Raw genomic sequence first — 20,740 nt, forward strand, 5'->3', positions numbered from 1 at the left:
AAAAAAAAAAAAAGAAAAAGAAAAAGAAAACACTATAGGAAGAAAGAAAAACGCCCTAAAATTCTGCTACCTTGAAGGCCAGACAATGGTGATTGCTTTAAATTCCAGCATTTGGGAGACAGAGATCAGGTGAATCTCTGTGAGTTTGAGGCCAGCCTGGAATACATAATAAGACCTGTTTCAAAAACAAACACAAAAACTCAATAGTAAATAAATAAATAAATAAATAAATAAATAAACAAGGGCTGGCGAGATGGCTCAGCTGGTAAGAGCACTGACTGCTCTTCCAAAGGTCCTGAGTTCAAATCCCAGCAACCACACTGTGGCTTACAACTACCAGTAATGAGATCTGATGTCTTCTTCTGTTGCATCTGAAGTCAGCTACAGTGCACTTATGTATAATAATAAATAAATCTTTTTTTAAAAATAAATAAATAAAATTCCTGCCATCAATGTAATTAACTGTAACAGTTGTTTTGTTGTTGTTGTTGTTGTTTTTTTTTTTTTTTTTTTTTTTTTTTTTTCGAGACAGTGTTTCTCTGTATAGCCCTGGCTGTCCTGGAACTCACTTTGTAGACCAGGCTGGCCTCCAACTCAGAAATCCACCTGCCTCTGCCTATGCATGCAGGGATTAAAGGCATGCGCCACCACACCCGGCTACTACTTAAGTTTTGATTTGTGTTGTTTTGTGTTTTTGTTTGTGTGTGTGTGTTTTTTTTTCAAATATTTATTTATTATATGTAAGTACACTGTAGCTGTCTTCAGACACTCCAGAAGAGGGAGTCAGATCTCGTTACGGATGGTTGTGAGCCACCATGTGGTTGCTGGGATTTGAACTCTGGACCTTCAGAAGAGCAGTCGGGTGCTCTTACCCACTGAGCCATCTCACCAGCCCGTGTGTGTGGTTTTTGAGACAGGGTTTCTCTGTGTCGCCTTGGCCATCGTGGAACTCAGTCTGTAGACCTGGAACTCAGAGAGTAGCCTGCCTCTGCTTCCTGAGTGCTGGTGTTGACAGATGCCACCACAACCAGCCCCAGATTAATTTTGTTTGCCTGTTTTGTTTTTTTTGAAACAGGGGATTACTTTATAGCCAAAGTTGCCCAGGAACTTACTGTGTAGCCCAGGTTAGCCTGGAAGTCACACAGTGATCCTACCTCAGCCTCCCAAGTGCTGAGATTGCATTTGTGAGCCGTTGTTTTCTTTTTGAGACGGGGTCTCATGTAGTCAAGGTTGGCCTAGAACTCCTGATCTTCCTGCTTCTTCCTCCCAAGTGCTGGGATTGCAGGCATGTGGCACCACACCCAGCTATAACATCTAAATTAGTTATTAAATATGTTAAAGCCTTTTCAGTCTTCTTTAGCATTCAAATGAGCTTGTTCACCATTGTAGGAGACAGCAGCTAGACTACTAACTTGACTGCAGAATTGACTGTGGAATGCAAAGTTCACATGCAGAAATTTGAGCTGACCACACCTTGCTTCAGCAAATGGGCAGAAGTGGATTGGCACTGCCAAAGTTTCTGGGGCCTCCTTCTAGAAGGTCCTATCCTTGTTATGTATTAAGAAATTGAAGATGAAGCAGTGGTGGCGAACGCCTTTAATCCCAGCACTTGGGAGGCAGAGGCAGGTGAATTTCTGAGTTTGAGGCCAGCCTGGTCTACAAAGTGAGTTCCAGGACAGCCAGGGCTATACAGAGAAATCCTGTCTCGAAAAACAAGAAAACAAAAAAACAAACAAAAAGACAAAAAAAGAGATTTATTTATTTATTTTATGTGAGTACACTGTAGCTGTCTTCAGACACACCAGAAGAGGGCATCAGATCCCATGACAGATGGTTGTGAACCACCATGTGGTTGCTGGGAATTGAACTCAAGATCTCTGGAAGAGCAGTCAGTGCTCTTAAACACTGAGCCATCTCTCTAGCCAATTTCTCTACTTTCATTTCTCTTCGCTTGGAATTTGTTTATGGGGACCAAGGAGAAGATAGTGCCGGGAGGGAGGTGACAAAGAGGTGCAGCCTGGCCCCTGATGCTCCCTGCTAAGCCCTCTCCTGAGGCAGGAGCTAGCTCCATGCAATGGCTATTGCCTTCTCTTTCTCATAGTATTATGACGACACATTTCCCTCCGTGAAGGAGCAGATGGTTTTCGAGAAAAATGTCTTCAACAAGACCAGCCGCACCGAAAGTAAGGCCCACCCATCCTCCACAGAAGCTCTCAGATGACTGACCGCCAGTGTCTGTCATCTTCTCCATCTGGACACGTCTGTCCACATCTGTCTTTGTTGGCCTTCCACACTCATCGGCCACTGCCTTCTCCTCGGAGGCTCTTTGTTCTCCTCCCCAGCTGCGTTTCGCTCCCCTCTTTCAATCATCCCGGAACCTTCGCTCCCCACCCCGTTCATCCGCACCCCTCCTCTCAGCTGAGGAGGCCGACTGTGTGCCCCCTACACACACTTGGATCTGGTCCCAGGGCATTGCATGGATGGAGGGTGGAGGGGCGGGGCGGGGGGGGGGAGGTCAGCCTTAGGCTGGGTTTGTTGGCTCTTCAACAGGAGGTCTCTTCTCAAGACATAGCACATGGATTGGGACCAAGGATTCAGAGCAGCCTCCTGGTAATGGTAGTGTGGCCAGAGGTGCTTGAGAAAGGAAGTAGAAAACAAAGGAAGAGGCCTGGGGAAGCAGAGACCAGGCTAGCCCCAGGTTGGGGTTGGCGTGTGCTGATCTGAGAGCCTTTCCCCTTCCAGGTGAAATCGCATTTTTGGGGGGCATGACTATCGTCTACAAGAGCAGCATTGACATCTTCCTGTATGTGGTGGGATCTTCCTCTGAGAATGAGGTGAATTTCAGAGATTGAGTGACAAGAAGGGTCTGTCCTGGGCTGGAGGTGGGTTATGAAGGCTCACTGTTGGTACTAGCAATAGGTCTGGGGGTAGAAGGACAACCAGAATGGGTCTCATACACATCCGTAATGTTCCTTAGGTCCCTTGGGACCCAGAAATGAAATCTTCACACCTTCCATAGGGAGCTGTTGCTTCTTGCTGAGTGTATTTTGAGAAGGAGACACCCAGGGGATCATCACTCCAGTGTCCCCGCAGCCCAAACCTAGTTCCCCCTCTCAAATCAAAGAGTCACTAGCCTCCAGCCAAGCCCTCTCTGACGAGGGAATGCTTCCCGTCTGGCCCACACAGGGAGCTCAGAGGCCCGCTTTGGACCTCTCAGCCTCAGCTCTCTTCTTATCGTCCTCCCACTCCCTTCTCCTCAGCTGATGCTCATGTCTGTGCTTGCCTGCCTGTTTGACTCTCTGAGCCACATCTTAAGGTAAGTGAGACCCTCCGCACCCCAGGGCCCCAGCCCTCAGGGCCTTTCCCTTTGTCTCAGAGGAGAGGCTGTTTTGCCCTGCTGTCCTTCTGGAATCCCTGCAAGTCTTAGAACCAGAATGTCTTCAAGGCCCCTGACACCCATGATGCCCCCAGGCAGACCCATGCCCAGGGTATGATCAGATATTAAATCTCGAGACACTGACTTACCTGAGGTTACAAGTATTCGTGTCAACAAAAGTCCCCAACACAGGGAGAGGAAGGTTTTGTTACACATAGCCCACACTGACCTCCCCTCAGTCCCTCACAGTCTCCTGCGTGCTGGAATTATAGGTGTGTACCAACATGCCCCACTATACACAGTATTTTTACCTTTAAACTCAGAGTTGATTTTTCCCAAATCCCCAGTTACTGATACCTACCCAGGAACACAGTCTAGACAAACCAATCTAGGATAACCTTAGTCTATTCTGGCACCTCTCTGCTCCCACTGCCCAGGCCTTGCTCGAAGGGATGCTGGAGAGGAGCTGCCTCCCTTAGAGGGGGCATGGTTCCTCTTGGCTACCAGAAAGCTTAGGCTCTTGGGTCTGCCCTCAGGAAGAACGTGGAGAAACGCTGGTTGCTGGAGAACATGGACGGAGCCTTCTTGGTGCTGGATGAAACTGTCGACGGAGGGTGAGGAGGGGACTGGGAGAAGAGATGTTGGGAGCACCCTGGTCCAACACTATCTGGCCAATGCATGCACCCTTCTCCTACCTATTCCTAGTGGGCCTCTAACCTTTAACCCTTTTAGGGTAACCTTATTCTTACCTACTCGTGAGGACAGAGGGTGAAATCATTATTAGTCTAAGTCAAGTCAAATGGGAGAGTAGCCTGAGAGTCACCTACTGTGGGCCACCGATTAGGTCAAGTATGGGGAAGTGCAGGTTGATCTCCGATGCTGAGAAGGAATACAGATACCTGTCCCTTTCTGAGAGGACCTCAGAGAATCCTCCCCCAACACCAGCAAGATACATGGCATTATTCTCTGTGAGTCTACTTTCCTTGTCACTAAAATGGGAAAGAAAGGAAGCCAACAGGATGGTGAAGGTCCTACAAAATGGTGTGTATAGCCGGGCGTGGTGGCGCACGCCTTTAATCCCAACACTTGGGAGGCAGAGGCAGGCGGATTTCTGAGTTCGAGGCCAACCTGGTCTACAGAGTGAGTTCCAGGACAGCCAGGGCTATACAGAGAAACCCTGTCTCGAAAAAACAAAAAATAAATAAATAAATAAATAAAAATGGTGTGTATAAAGCCCATAGTTTTCCTTGGTAGTTGGGGGATTTTTTTTCCCCTTGGTAAATATTGTCTCTCATTAATATGCTAGCAGATACCTACATGATTGGGAGCCTTTTTGAGAACGGTTGGTTAGTAGAATCTCTTGGAGGAGGGGATAATAATCAGGGGAGAGAAAAATTCTGCCTCTGATAACAGAAACTTCTCGAGTGCCTTTCCCCCACCTGGCCTTCTTACCTCAGTGCTGGAGGCACAGGGATTACAGCATCTTTGAAACACCTGCCCATTTTATGGAGGAGGAAATAGAGGCTCAGAGATTCTAGTAGCTTATGGAAGAGCGCCCAGCAAGGGAATTAGCAGGGCCGAGTCAAAAACCGTGTGTGTGAGATGGTTCAGAGGCTACGCTCTCCTTGGCACGGTACCACACAACCTGAGAGCAGGGGCTTCTGGGAGGTCGGGGTCGGCGAATGCCTCGCTCCTCTTTCTGTTTGTATTTACTGCCTGCTGCTACTTGAGGTTATACTGATGCCTGGATTCTAAATGTAAGGAAGACCTGGTCCCTGCTCAAGCAGCGTCCGCTCATCTCCACTGGGCTTCCCTGATCTAGGTTCAGGTTTTTTGTTTGTTTTGTTTTTGACTTTTTTTTTTACTTATTTTTACCTTTGACTGCGTGGTCCACAGCACAAGTGTGGAGGTCAAAGGTAACTGCTCCAGTAAGTTCTTTCCTCCTACCACGTGGGCTCTGGGACTCCGTCTTGGTTTGTTAGGTTGGTGGCAAGCACCTTTAACGGTTGTGCCATCTCACAAGCCCCTCGGTTGAGCATTACCCAAAACTAGTCATGGAGGTGAACATGGTATAAAGTGTAGAAGGAGCAGAGCTGAGAGTCCCCATGGGAAGGAACAGATGTGACCTCAGGACCATCGATGGGAAAGGTTCCCCAGAGGAGAGACACTACAGGGTATATTAAAGAATGGAAAGTGGCTTGTCGCAGGGGGATCACATCACCAACTCACCCCCAAATTTTCTCTTATCTTGTAGTGTGATTCTGGAGAGCGACCCCCAGCAAGTGATCCAGAAAGTGAATTTTAGGGTAAGCCTTTGTGTACCCCATCGCCATCTTTCCCAGACTGTCTTTCCCGCCTTCCCTACTCTTGACCTTCCAGGGCACCAGGCTGTCAGGGCTCAGCTGATGGGAGCCCAGCTACTCAGACGTCTAAGAGGAAAGCTTCCAGTTCATTCTCCATAAAAACAAAACCAAAATAGCTCCTCCTCATCCTCTAATGAGAGGCTTGGATGGACGGACGAGTAACTGAGCTCTCAAAATGACTCTAGGGAGAGCCTTGGGACCTGGGCTGTGCTGGGGCTGTGGTACACTCTTCCAGTTGGCCTTTTTATGTCTGCAATCTGGGTGACACCTTTTCCCTACTTTATTTCCCTTCGTGCAAACAGAAGGGTCCCAGCTTTGTTAAGGGTGCCACTCAGTGGTAAACCACTTAGCTAGCATATGAGACCCTGGGTTTAATTCCTAGCAATGGAGGATGGGTTACGGGGTCGGGGTGGGGGGGTCCTGGCTTCCAAATGACAGGCTGCAGGACCTCTGTCTGCTAGGCAGGAATAACAGTGCAGTTCTGGATCATGTTAACTACCACACCCTCGCCCTGCCAGGCGAGGTCAGCTCTCTAGTTCAACAGCTCCTTTCTGCTCTGACTTGACTTTGTGATTCTCCTTTCCCGCAGACTGATGACAGTGGCCTAACAGAACAGAGTGTGGCCCAGGTAAGCCTCATGCATCTGCTTTGGCCAGAAACAGGCTAAAGGTCAGGGAGAGCCCAGTGCCCCAGGGGAGAGAGTCAGAGTTAGGAAACCAGAGGTGTGGGGCAAGGGATGAACTGGTGACTCAGAGCCAGCCATTGGAGGCTGCTGAGCTCTTGGCAACTGGGCAGTGAGAGCCTCCACGTTGCCTTGGGTAACAAGTAACCGGGGCATCTCCAGGGTAGCTCCTTTAGGGTAGGAGATGAGGTGAGCAGGCTCAGATCCTTCATATTCCCTCCAACCTGGATGGGTAATCCATGTGGGGACATGCTGGGATGGTTAAGGGCCTTATCACCTTATCATAAGATCTGAACTCATCACGTCTGCCCTTGGTAGCTTGGCTGTTGAAAAGAAGCCGACCACACAGCTGCACAGCCCTGAGATGCATGCAGAATACAGCGGTGCAGTGTGTGTGAGTGTGTGTGTGTGTGTGTGTGTCCATCCTGGTTACTATTAGCAGATTGATTCCCCAGCTTCACAGACTTCCTGATAGTCAAGCCTAATGGTTTGACCTCCTATGCTCTATCAGACTTACTCTGTTTCCAAGAAGTTTTCTTCCCTGGCTGGTATAAGCTAGTCCTAACGTGGCAGCCCTGCAGAGATGGGCCTGTGTCATCAGTGGGGAACACCAGATGTGAGACCCACTTCCCTACACTGTCCTCAGCACCCCACCTGCCCTGTGGCTCCCCATGTTTCCTCATGTTCTGCTGGGAAAGATGTGGCTGCGTGCTGGTTTTCAGAGTGGAAGTAGATTGGGAAGAGGCAGGAGTAGTGGCTCACACCTACAGTCTCAGCACTTGGGAGGTTGAGGCTGCATGATCTCAGGTTCAAGGCCAGCCTGAGCGACACTGTGAGTTTCCGTCTAGGCAGGGATGTAGCATGAGACTTTATATATAAAATAAAATAGCGTAAAATAAACCAACCTGGGCATGGTGACACACACCTGTAATCTCAGCACTTGGGAGGTGTACAGGAGGATTAATAGTTCAAAGTCCTATCAAGTTTGAAGCCAGAGTGATCTACATGAGAGCTTGTCTTAAAACAATAGTAATAAAGGGTCCATTGAGATGTCTCAGCAAGTAGAGGCACCTGCTTCCGAGCCTGACGGGCTGAGTCTGACCGAGATAAGAGAGCTGACCCCCTAAAAGTGTTTGCTGACCTCCACATAAACGCACAAAAGTAAATACATGATTAAACATTCTTTTCTTTTAAAATGTTCACTTATTTTATTTATATGAGTACACTGAAGCTGTCTTCAGACACACCAGAAGAGGGCATCAGATTCCATTACAGATGGTTGGGAGCCACCATGTGGTTGCTGGGAATTGAACTCAAGACCTTTGGAAGAGCAGCCAGTGCTCTTAACCACTGAGCCATCTCTCCAGCCCCATATTAAACATTCTAAAAGGGGAGTGTTGATGAGCAGAGCAGAGAAGAACAGCTGGGGAGGGCTAACTGCATGGCTCAGTGGTTAAGAGCACTCGCTGCCCTTGCAGAGGACCCAGGTTCAATTCCAAGCCTACACAAGGTGGCTCACAGCCATCTGTAACTCTACTTCTAGGGAATCCTGGTGTCTTCTGGCTTCTGCAGGCGCCAGGCACACATGTGGTAAGCAGACAGACAGACAGACAAAACACCTATGCACATACAAAGTTAAAGAGAAGAACACAAGCCGGGAGGGGTGGCGCATGCCTTTAATCCCAGCACTCCGGAGGCAGAGGCAGGTGGATTTCTGAGTTCGATACCAGCCTGGTCTACAGAGTGAGTTCCAGGACAGCCCAGGTAACACAGAAACCCTGTCTCGAAAAAACAAAAACAACAAAAAAAAAACAAAACAAAACAAAAAAAATTAAAAGAACACAGCTGGAATGGGTGTGGCTCCAGGCACTACACCGCATGGTGGGGCAGTGCATGCTCCTGATGCAGCGCTTCCAGTTTGGAGGCTGGGGCATCAAAACCAAACACAAGCCAGACAGTGGTAGAGCACTTTAATCCCAGCACTCAAGAGGCAGAGGCAGGTGAATTTCTAAGTTCGAGGCCAGCCTGTCCTGGGCTACAGAGCGAGTTCCAGGACAGCCAAGGCTACACAGAGAAACCCTGTCTCGAAAAACCAAAACCAAAACCAAACAAAACCACCACTACTACTCCCACCCCCCAGTATTCATTTGAGTCATCCTAAGCTTTTACTTTGCCAACAAAAACTGAATGGCAAGTTACTCAGCACCTCGAGGGCTCTCAGAGGAATAGAACTTACCTCGTAGAGTTATATTAATTAGATGATTGGCCATGCTGCCAAACCTGAGGATATAAGATGGATATTCAACCCTGTGCTCTCTCTCTCTCTCTCTCTCTCTCTCTCTCTCTCTCTCTCTCTCTCTCTCTCTCTCTTTCACACACACACACACACACACATACAACTAGATGAACCGGATCATGGATGGTTCTATGGATCATTCCATGGTAAGAGTCTAAAAATTAAGGTGTACATCTACAGGAAACAATTCCTCTTTTTCTAAATGAGCAACAAATAAAAACTGGTAGGGCCTTGTTATGTAGCCCAGGCTGGCCTTGAAGCCATTATCCTCCTGCCTCATATTCCCAGGGGCTGAAATTATAGGCACCACACATGAGGATTAGTGGAAATCTTAAATAAACACAAAGATTACAGGGACACAAAATGAAACGTGGAGAGAGGCTTCCTTAGGAGAGACTCAAGAACTTCACTGTCCCCAGCATGGAGGGAGATTCCAAGAGAGGGGGACATACACAGTGCAGGGTGGACATTTTGGAGGAGGCTTTATGCCCAGAGGTATCCAGAGTCCCCCCTCATGTGTTGGCATCACGTGTGCACATTGGCACAGATATGGGCACACACTGAACTGAGATGTTTTTTCTTGGCAGTAGGAGCACACACACACACACCTGACAGCTTTGTCACATCAGCAAATGGGATGGGGTGCTGAGAACACACCCCATCAAAGCCAGCATCACAAGTTTATTACGGTGTCAAGTATCTGAGCACAGGCGTGGTTGAGCCTGGGCCCAGTCTCTGCCTGCCTGATGGCGCGGTGAAGAGGCACTATTACTGTGGCCTGATATGGCTTTGGGGAGGCAGGGGCCACCGCCTCACCCACAGTTGGACAGGCTTGGGAGGTAGCCAGCTGGGGTTTGGCTGCAGCCCTCAGGACCTGCCCTAGCCTCCAAAGCCTCATCTCATTTAAGAAGAGGCAAGCTGCTGCCATCTAGTGACCAGGGCTCGAGAGGTGCCCTTGTCGACCTCCAATCACTGACATTCTCAAATCCCAACATCCTACTCTCACTTCAGGTTCTTCAGTCAGCCAAGGAACAGATTAAATGGTCGCTATTGAAATGAAGACCTTGGAATCAAGGCTCCTTCCCTAGAGAACTTTTGCCAGTCCCCGAGTAAGCCCCAAGATCTCAAGACGCAAGAGAGACCACTCTGCCTTCGCAGGCCTCTCTCAGAACTGATCCCTGAGGTCTCCTGCCAGGGATTCTGAGACGCAAAAGCTTGACCCCAGCTCCATCACCCCTGCTCAGCATCCTAACCTGGCCTTGGGGCCATGGGAACCAGCAAAGTTGCCTCCCCTCGGACCTCTGACATCCTCAGCCCTAGGCCTTAATAAACTTCCATTTTTTACCCCCAAAGACCTCCTTTCTTGACTTTGGAGTGTGTGTGTGTACGTGGGCGGGTACACAACACCTGTGAATGAGGTCGGAGTGGGTCAAGGGAAAGGGTTGTATTTAACACGAGGGGTGCAACACTGATACCCTGGTGTTGCATGAGTAGTTGAGCGGTTAAACACGACGGCGTGGCATGGTAAGAGTCATGACAGGAATAATATTCTTCCAGGAAAAGGAGAGTGAAGATGGCTTCCCCGTTTTGTCTGTGCAGTACCCACAGGGAGGCTCCGCTAGGGATTCCTTGAGTCGTTTTTTCCATTCTAGGCTCCAGAAAGGAAGGGAGTCAGGCTTACTCTGACAAACCGAGGAACTGTTTGGCTATTTTTCTTGGCGCGCCTGGGACCGCGGAATTCTTATCTTGGCATAGATCCTGGGTAGTGGAGCTCTATAATTTGCTGTCTCTATCTGGGGGCGAGGAGGCACCGAGTGGTGGCCACTGCGCGTGTGTACAGAGCATCCGTGTACCTACAAGGCGGCGAAGGACGGGGGTCGGGGGAGGGACGGACAGGGGTGTCTAGAGGGGCGACAGACGGAAGGAGATTCACGGCGACACATCTCAAGGATGGAGATGAATAAACTTTCTGAGCATCCCGAACCCCCTTCCTACCCTAGTCCCAGTCTCTGAACTTTCTCCCGGTTTATCTGTGACCCATACGCTTTCGGCGTCTCCACGCCGAGACTCTTCTTTGGCATCATGGGGTGTCATCTTCTTGGATCCCTTGAGGTTTTCAGCGGCTCCCACGCTCCGCCCCGGCCCCGCCTCTCACAGGAGCATCGCGCAGCAGGAAGCTCCGCCCCCTCACCACATCCGTGGTCCTAGAGCGCCACCTGGAGGGTACTACGGGCACGCCTCCGGGTCCTGGGCCTCCATAACTCCGCCCCTGAGGTGGAACCGACCCTCCTCCCGGTGTTTCTCACTGATCTCTGACACCAGCGCCAGTGCGTTGCCCTGGCAACCATCACGCGTGACTTCCCGCCACTTCTCTCCCAACGCAGAGCTTTTTGGCAGCCGCCGTAATAAAAATAGTGGTGAGCCTTGGATCTTAATAAAAGCCTGTCCCTGTGGTTGTCATTTCCAGGCCGTGAGTGTGGGAGATCAGCCTAGGTTGCGTGAGACACTATCTCAAAACAAAACAAAACAGATATTTATACTGAATTTGACTACGTCTGTAATTAGAGAACTCTACGAAGATACGGGGATGATAATCTACTCATTGTAAACGCTTACTATAGTGTCTTTCTAGAGTCGCTGTGCACACAGCCCAGAGTTGCAAAAAGGCAATCCTGAGAGAAGGGGAAGGTGGCACAATAAAATTGTGCAGTTCAGGGGCCAGTGTGGTGATGGGAAAGACGTTCTTTGGATTATTTCTCAAATATTCGGCCACCCGTAGCGCTTGGCTCCATCCATGGTGCCTAGGATGGAGCCAAGGCCCAGAGGAGTAAACTGCTTCCTGGCAACCGGGCCTGACCTGACTTGGTCCTGCAATTTCAGTTGTGCGAGGACGGGAATGGGAAGCATCAGGCTCCAGGAAGGCTGGCTCACGCAACTCTCTGAACTACACGATACTGTCCACATTCTATTAAGGGATACACCGAGACCCTGAAAGTTTCAAGTATACAAGTATACCGCAGCTTCCGCTCGATAGGGGATAGAAAACTCCTCCTTATACTACAATATCAGAATTCCTTACTCGCACTTGGTCCTCACAGGGTGTGAAACACACAAGCCTATAATCTCATCTCTTGAGAGGTGGAGGCTGGAGAATCAGAAGTTTAAAGTCATTTTCTAACTATTTACTGTGTTTGAGACCAACCTAGGCTACAGATGGTTAAGAGTAACAAGAAAGTGTTCCTTGGCTTGCTATGGCTAAAAGCTACTACCCTGATCCCATAGGGAGGGATTAGCAAAGCAGCGGCTGGGGGGTTGCGTTGAGCTCCCATCGTTGCGATGACCCCAAGTCTGCAGGTCCAGTCTTCTGGCTATGCGTCTCCCTGCACCCCTCGCTTTCTGCATCCAGGTGGAGCCGCCTAGACAGCAGGCCTGGCTGGCAGCCCGGCGCCTTGGCCGCTGCACCAGCTTTCCCGAGATGAGAGCCTCATCATCGCGGCCACTGGCCGGAGCCTGAGGGATTTCGGGAAGGGCGTCCGCAGTTCTGAGCCAGGGCTTGCCTTCCCGCGTCTGCCCACCTCTGGCATCCTTCCTTGTCTTGCCCCTCGGTGCCCTAAGGCACCCAGCAGCTTCCAAAAGTGTGCGGGAAAGGCTCCTTAGGGCCACTCTTTTCCCTGCAACAGAGTAAGAACCGGATCAGAAATCGAGACCTCAGGAACGTGGGCTCACCCAGCCCGAGGGCACAGGAGGAAATACAAACTCAAGAACTTGTTTTTTTTTTTTTTTTTTGGTTTTTTGAGACAGGGTTTCTCTGTATAGCCCTGAGAACTTGTTAACTTATTACAGGGAAATGCCAGACACCCCCCCCCCCCCCCCACACACACACACACACACGCACACGCACGCACGCACGCACGCTCCTCCTGCCTTCCTCCAATTGGCTGACCAGAAAGGCAGGGCATGTGGGATGTGGGATGGGTTCTCACCAGGACACTGATGGATGGCTCCGCGTGACTGGACCATTGCGGGCTGTCAGGAGGAGTGGTCGGCGACACCGGTGCTCTTCTCAGGGCCTCAAAGATTGGTGGAGCCAGCCAGGCCTGGAGAGAGGAATGGGCAGAGCAGTCCGCCCAAAGGTCCGAGTTTCTTTGCCCTCAACCTCTTTTGAAACTCACTGTGAAGCGATGTGCTTTCTAGAGGCTGAGACAGGAAGAGAGCCACGAATTTGATGCTATTCTGGACTACATAGCAAAACAGTGCCTATCTCAAAATAAGTAAAGCAGAACCTGTTATTAGATTATGGGGAGGAATTAGTTCTGAGCTCTTAGTACGGTAGAGCTCTTTAATGGGAACCCTGGCGAGGGGAATAATTTGCTGTGCACAACTCAGCTTCATTTTCCTCCCAATCTGGGTCAGTGTATTCACATGTTTAAGTGTCTGCGATGAGCCAGGCACAGGGAGGAACTAGGGACAGCAGTGGGGTTGGTATGGAGCCATAGAAGGGATTCCATTTAAGGGATATGTCAAGGTATACGCAGCTTTAAAAATCAGACTCTCAAGCTGGAGAGATGGCTCAGCCGTTAAGAGAACTGGCTGCTCTTCTGAAGGTCCTGAGCTCAATTCCCAGCAATCACGGGGTGGCTCACGACCATATATATTCCATATATAGATATATAACAGGATCCAATGTCCTCTTCTGTTATGCAGCCACATTCAAAGAGCACTCATATACTTTAAAAAAAAAAATCAAACCTTCTTTATCTGAGTATAATGGGAATTCAGGTTTAAAGCACAAGATGTGTGTGGTTTGGGGTTTTTTTTGGGGGGCGGGTGTTTGGTTTTGTTGTTGTTGTTTTTTGTTTCCGAGACAGGGTTTCTTTGTGTATCCCTGGCTGTCCTGGAACTCACTCTGTAGACCAGGCTGGCCTCGAACTCAGAAATCTGCCTGCCTCTGCCTCCCAAGTGCTGGGATTAAAGGCATGCACCACTACGCCAGGCTGTGTGTTCTTTTTAGTAAGTATTTTCAACAAAAAAGTTGAACAAGTGGTTGCCAAATTATATTCTCCCATCACTTGGATGGTCCTGTTTTAGTTTCCAATCTCTCCTTCATCTTAGATGAGAACCTAAGGAGGCAAGACTGGTTGTGAGGGGGTAGACCTTAGACATGCAGGTGAGTGTGGCCCCTCCCCTCCGCACAGGCTGCTCTGTGGGAAAAAAAAATGTATTGATCATAATACTAACTTTAAAATTTTTTTGGCCCTAGTAGGACGCTGGAGAGATAGCTCAGTACCAATTCCCAGCAACCACATGGTGGCTCACAACCATCTGTAATGGGATCCGATGCCCTCTTCTTGTGTGCATACAAATATGCACTCATATACATAAATAAATAAATAAATAAATATTTTTAAAAAGCATTTGGGGGGGGCAGGCTTGGTGCCACATGTCTATAGTCCCAGCACCCAGGCGGCAGAGTCATGTAGATCTCTATTAGTTCGAGGCCAACCTGGTCTACAAAGCCAGTCTAGGACAGCCAGGGCTACCCAGAGAAACCTGTCCTGAAAAAGAAACAAACAAACAAACAAACAAACAAATCTTTCAGAATGAATTTTTCCAACAGACATTTACTAACTGGCTATTCTGAGCTGGGCACTTTTACTGAATGCCAAAGGGAGCTTCTTCATTTATATTCATTAATGTTATTCTTATTGTTGTTGTTTTTGTTTTCAAGAAGAACAGGATCAACTGAAGACTCTCAAACAGTTAAAGGACTCAAGGACACAGTGCTTTATCCTAGGCTGAGCGATATAGAGAGATTTATAGATACGCTGCAACCGTCCAGTGGAAGGTGCACACTGGGTGTGTAGCCTAGGACTACTGAAAATTTGATCCTTTGTGTCCACTTCCCAAGTCCTGGGATTCTAGGTGTGAGCACGCCCTGTTTATTCAGGGGTAAGGATTGAACCTGGGGATTTGCGCATGCCCGAGCCAGCCAGCACTCTGCCGGTTCATCTTCATCTCCAGTCAGGTGACTTCACACCCATTAGCAGTCACTCCTTTTAAGTCCATGCTTTAACGTGCATTTATTAGATATTAGATATAGATATCCTCATACATAGCCATGTTTTAACTCCACTTCTTGCTCTATCCAAGATACCACAAATCTGATGTGGTAGAGTACTTTTTTTTTTAACTCCAGCACTTAAGAAGTAGAGGTAGGAGCCAGGCGTGGTAGCACACGCCTTTAATCCCAGCACTTGGGAGGCAGAGGCAGGCAGATTTCTGAGTTCGAGGCCAGCCTGGTCTACAAAGTGAGTTCCAGGACAGAAACCCTGTCTCAAAAAACAAAAAACAAACAAAAAAAAAAGTAGAGGTAGAGCCAGCTTGGTTTACAAAGTAGATTCAAAGCCAGTGGGGTAAACCTTGCTGGGGGGGGGGGGAGAAAAAAGGAAAAAGGAACATTTCTATTTTTGTTTGTTTAAATCTCTGTGAGTTTGAGACTACTCTGGTCTGCAGAGAAGTGGAGGTAGAAAGACCAGGGGTTCAAGGCCAGCCTCATCCACATAACAAATTTGAGGCCTACCTGGGCTACATGAAACTCTGTCTCCAAAATTCACAATAAATATGCAAGGGAGATAAACCAGCACTCCGAAGGTTTGTTTGTTTGTTTGCTTTCTTTTTTTTTTTTTTTTTTGGGGGGGGGGCAGTGTTAGCCACCAGACAGCTTGCAGTAATCAAGTCCATTCTGAAAGTCCGAAGCCTTGGTGGTTTTTTATTTTGTTTTTGTTTTGTTGTTTTAATGAACATACTGTCCCTGTCTTTACACACACCAGAGGAGAGCATCAGATCCCATTACAGATGGCTGTGAGTCACTCACTATGTGGTTGCTGGGAATTGAACTCAGGTCCTCTGGAAGAGCAGTCAGTGCTCTTCACCGCTGAGCCATCTCTCCAGCCCCAATATGTGATATATTTTTTAATCTGCTTGTGGACGTTGTACATCGTGGTGCGGAGCCTAGTGCGCACCACGATGTACAACGTCCACAAGCAGCTGCTTGCACTTTGTAGACCAGGCTGGCCTCGAACTCAGAAATCCGCCTGCCTCTGCCTCCCGAGTGCTGGGATTAAAGGCGTGCGCCACCACGCCCGGCGACAATTGTTTCTCAACCTCCGTGAGGTGGAGGGCCACCCATCCGCACCACTCTGAGGTTACTCCCTGTGGCTGGATGCCTGGCAGGCTCCTGGAACATCCCCTTCCAGAAGATGGTAGGGAAATCTAAGAATTTGGAACTTGGAGAAGTAGACAGTGCAAAAACCAAAAATCGCAAACTGTCTCCGTGGGCCTGCGAAATGGCTCAGTGAATGGAAGGGCTTGTGGAATAGGCTTTATGACATGACATGAGTTCTATGTTCAGAACCCACAGACGAAGGATAGAGCTGACTTTCGAAAATTGTCCTCTGACGCCATGACATCTTCATGAATGAGTGTGCACACACTAGTAAAGATGATGATAATAATAACAACAACAACAGCAGCAGCAGCAGCAGCAACAACAACAACACAGCAACAATAGTGTCATCTTGCTCCATATCCTCACCCATCTTAGTGTTCCAGGAATGGAAGTCAAAAATCTGAGGCCCTCAGGTTTTCCCAGAAGGTGGCGCTATAAGACAAGCGCCATTTACAGCCTCCTTGGCTAGGCTGTGATCAAGCATCTGGTCTAAGGGACCTTTCTCTGGGCAGGGGCTGAGCATTGGAACCCATTCCTAGAGATAGCCTAGAAGCCCCAGGTAAATACCACAGGGGTCTTACACTAAGACAGAACCTGGCACAGCTGTGTGCAGAAAAAACGGCCTGATACAAAGAACTCAAGAAAACCAGACCTTCCCCTCCAGCTCTGGCGATCCCACTCTTTCTCTTGGGTAGCGCCAGGCTGGAACAGTAGCCAAGAAATTCCCACGCTCGATAGAGTTTATACTGCAAGGCAGAAAAGGTGCTGTAGTGACGCCGGGAGAACAAGCCTGGGGCCCTCAGGAGATGAACGTGAAGCCTGAACTCTGACCCATCCGATGCCACACAGCTAACAAGGAACAGAGCCTGCGCAGGAATGATGGTGTGCCTGGTCACCACCTCTCTCTCACTTGATTTTTGAGACAGAATCTCTCTATGTAGCCCAAGCTGGTCTTGAACTCACAATCCCCCTGCCTCCACTTCCTCAGTGCTGATGATTACAGCAATATGCTAGCAGGGTTTTTTTCTTTCTTTTTTAAAAGATTTATGCTGGGCAGTGGTGGTGCACGCCTTTAATCCCAGCACTTGAGAGACAGAGGCAGGAGGATTTCTAAGTTTGAGGCCAGCCTGGTCTACAGAGTGAGACAGGACAACCAGGACTATACAGAGAAACCCTGTCTCAAAAAACCCCAATAATAATAATAATAATAATAATAGTAATAAGTATAAAAAGATTTATTTATGTATATAAGTACACTGTAGCTGTCTTCAGACACACCAGAAGAGGGTATTGGATCCCATTACAGATGGTTGTAAGCTACCATGTGGTTGCTGGGAATTGAACTTAGGACCTCTGGAAGAACACTCAGTGCTCTTAACTGCTGAGCCATCTTTCCAGCCCTTGCTTGCCTTTTTTGTTTTAATTTTTTTTATTTTTTTAGTGCATTAGAACCTACAATTCATAAGTCCTTTATCCTCGACAACGAATGACATCCTAGGCATTTAAAATGATAGCAGAATTCCTAAATTTAAAAAAATAGCGATTTATATTTTTCTTTTCTTTCTTTTGCTTGTTTGTTTGTTTTTTGTTTTTTTGAGACAGGGTTTCTCTGTGTAGCCCTGGCTGTCCTGGAACTCACTTTGTAGACCAGGCTGGCCTCAAACTCAGAAAGCTGCCTGTCTCTGCCTCCCAAGTGCTAGGATTAAAGGTGTGTGCCACCACCGCATGTTAATTTATATTTTTTCATTTTCCTTTTCAGAGAGAAATGAGGGATATGCTTACTGGTAGAGTGCTTATGAGCATGTATGAAGTCACAGTTTAATTCCCTGTATAGACAATCCTAAGACCGTCAAGATGAGGGTATATACTGGGTATGTAGACCAGACTGGCCTTGAACTCCCTATATAACCTAGGATGCCCTAGTTCCAACCCCCGAATCCAGTTCCCAAGCACTGAAATTATAGGTGTGTATGGCATCCCTTGCTTACATGGAGCCAGGGACTGAATTCAGAGACTTGTACATGTGGAGCAAGGACTTCCCCAATTGATGTATAGCTCCAGTCATGTGATTTTTGTTGTTGTTTTGCTTTGCTTTTTACTTTTTTGTTTGTTTGCTTGTTTGTTTGTTTTCCAACACAGGGTCTTTCTGTGTAGCCCTGGCTGTCCTGGAACTCACTATGTAGACCAGGCTGTCCTTGAACTCAGAAATCTACCAGCCTCTGCCTCCCAAGTGCTGGGATTAAATGTGTGAGCCACCACTGCTGGCTCAGTCACCTGAATTTATTTACATTAGAATTCATTCCTTTTAAGTCCTGTTAAGCTTTAAAATAAGTTCTCAATACTCAGATGTTACATATTAGATGCTACATATAGATATGTTCACACATAGCCATCTTGTACAGTTGCTGTTCATATCCAGTCCAATAATGGTTTGTTTTCTGTCCTGATATAAACTCACAGCCTGTGCATGGTAGGCAAGCCGTCCACAACTGAGCTGCATCTCTAGCTCCTAGTAGCATTTTTAAAATTTGTGTGCATGCGTATCTGCATATGAAGGCAGCTGTCTTCCAGTGTGCTCCGGTGTTTATTGCTTCTTAGATTTGTTATATATATATATATATATATATATTTTTTTTTTTTTTTTGGTTTTTCGAGACAGGGTTTCTCTGTGTAGCCCTGGCTGTCCTGGAACTCACTTTGTAGACCAGGCTGGCCTCGAACTCAGAAATCCGCCTGCCTCTGCCTCCCGAGTGCTGGGATTAAAGGCGTGCGCCACCACGCCCGGCTACGATTTGTTATATTTTATCTGTTTAAGTGTTTGCCTGTATATATGTATGTCTGTCTGTGTGTGTGTGTGTGTGTGTGTCTAGTGCCTTTGGAAGCCAGAAGAGAGTGTCAGATCCCCTGGAACTGGAGTTTCAGCCAGTTGTGGGTCACCCACTATGTGGGAGTGATTTGGAGTCCTTGGCAAGAACAAGTATTTTTAACTACCAAGTCATCTCTGTAGTACCTCACACTGTTGAAGCGCACTATTTCAGTCACACTGTTCCCTGGACCTGCCTGTCTACCCTTCCTGTGGAGCCACAGAGTCACTGCTACACTTGGCTTTCTGAGGTGGGTTCTAAGACTCCGTCCTCAAATCCTCAGGCTTACACCACAGTTACTTTACCTCCTGAGTCACTGCCCTGGCCTTAATGGCCTCGTTTCTTAACACAGAAGCTAAAGTGGTGGTGCATTTGGGATATGGAACCAGGGATCAAAGGTTCAATGTCGCTGCTGCTGCTGCTGCTGCTGCTGTTTCTCCTCCTCCTCCTCTTCTTCCTCCTCTTCCTCCTCCTCTTCCTCCTCCTTTTCTTCCTCCTCTTCCTCTTCCTCCTCCTCCCCCTTTCCCTCCCTCCTCCCTCCTTCTCTTCTCCCTCCTTTTCCTTCTCCTCCTCCTTCCTCTAGAAAACACAACATGGTGGCTGACACTGGTGCAGCAGGAGGGTCTGGAAGACATCAGGGGTAGGTGGGGGCAGGATTAGGAGGCTTTCATAGTGGTCTTAGGGACAGAAGTATGGTGGAGGCCACAGAGCTCATGGTGGTAAAGCTGAATACATTAGTGGATCCCTGTCACCAAGCTGGGCTGCCTGGTTAAGGACATGAAGATCAAGTCCCTGGAGATCTACCTGTTCTCCCTGCCCATTAAGGAGTCTGAGATCATTGACTTCTTCCTGGGTGCATCCCTAAAGGATGAGGTTCTGAAAACCAAGCCAGTGTAGACACAGACTCCGGTGGACAGCGAGCAGGTTCAAGGCTTTCGTCACTGCTGGGGACGACAGTGGTCACGTTGGTCTTCATGTTAAGTGCTCCAAGGAGGTTGCCACTGCCATCCAAGGGGCCATCATCTTGGCCAAGCTTTCCATCGTCCCTGTGTGTAGACTGGCAAGCCCCACCCTGTTCCATGCAAGGTGACAGGCTGCTGTGGCCCTGTGCTAGTGCGCCTCATCCCTGCCCCCAGAGGCAGGCATTGTCTCTGCTCCTGTGCCCAAGAAGCTCCTGATGGGGTTGACAGTATTGTCGACTGCTGCACTTCAGCCAGGGGCAGCAACTTTGCCAAGGCCACCTTTTGATGCCATTTCCAAGACCTACAGCTACCTGACTCCCAGCCTCTAGAAAGAGACTCTGACTGCCACGTCTCCTTATCAAGAATTCATTGACCATCTTGTGAAAACCCACATCAGAGTCTCGGTTCAGAGGACCCAAGCTCCAGCTGAGGCTACCACATAAGGGTTTTTATACAAGAAAAACGAAGTCTGTTTTGTTGTTTTGTTTTGTTTTTTAAGGTTCAATGTCATCTTCAACTACAAATAGAGTTTAAGACAAACCCAGGCTTTGTGTGACCTTGCCTCAAAAAAAAGCAAACTATGATGACGATGATGGTAATGATGATGGTGGTGATGGTGAGGATGATTAGGATAATGGTCATGATCGATGGTAATAGAGATGATGATGATGGCGGTGATGATGACGATGGTGATAACAGTGACAAAATAATGACCAAGTGCTTTTTCCTGCCATTTTCTCAAACAAAGGAAAATATGTACATAAAGGGGGGGGGGGAAATCCCACAAAGTCCTAATAAGACCTATTTACAACAGCATGATTTACAGTTTGTATTTGTCATATTCCACAGACGGATTCTATCTCCTTTTTTTTTTTTTTAAAGATTTATTTATTATATGTAAGTACACTGTAGCTGTCTTCAGACACTCCAGAAGAGGGCGCCAGATCTCGTTGTGGATGGTTGTGAGCC

At 48.1% G+C, this 20,740-nt stretch overlaps 1 protein-coding gene across 1 annotated transcript in view; it reads left to right on the forward strand.

Annotated features, from left to right (window-relative positions):
* Nucleotides 1–10,069, forward strand: part of Copz2 (coatomer protein complex subunit zeta 2) — an 11,939-nt gene extending 1,870 nt beyond the window's left edge. The window contains exons 3-9 of the mRNA XM_021177339.2: nt 2,102–2,183; nt 2,743–2,834; nt 3,261–3,316; nt 3,913–3,990; nt 5,631–5,682; nt 6,329–6,367; nt 9,729–10,069. Coding sequence (XP_021032998.1) covers nt 2,102–2,183; nt 2,743–2,834; nt 3,261–3,316; nt 3,913–3,990; nt 5,631–5,682; nt 6,329–6,367; nt 9,729–9,776 — 447 coding nt within the window. The 3' untranslated portion in view covers nt 9,777–10,069. The remainder of the gene's footprint in view (nt 1–2,101; nt 2,184–2,742; nt 2,835–3,260; nt 3,317–3,912; nt 3,991–5,630; nt 5,683–6,328; nt 6,368–9,728) is intronic.
* Nucleotides 10,070–20,740: the final 10,671 nt, after the last annotated feature.

The sequence above is a fragment of the Mus caroli genome, chromosome 11, assembly GCF_900094665.2.
Source record: "Mus caroli chromosome 11, CAROLI_EIJ_v1.1, whole genome shotgun sequence".
Classification (NCBI taxonomy): domain Eukaryota; kingdom Metazoa; phylum Chordata; class Mammalia; order Rodentia; family Muridae; genus Mus; species Mus caroli.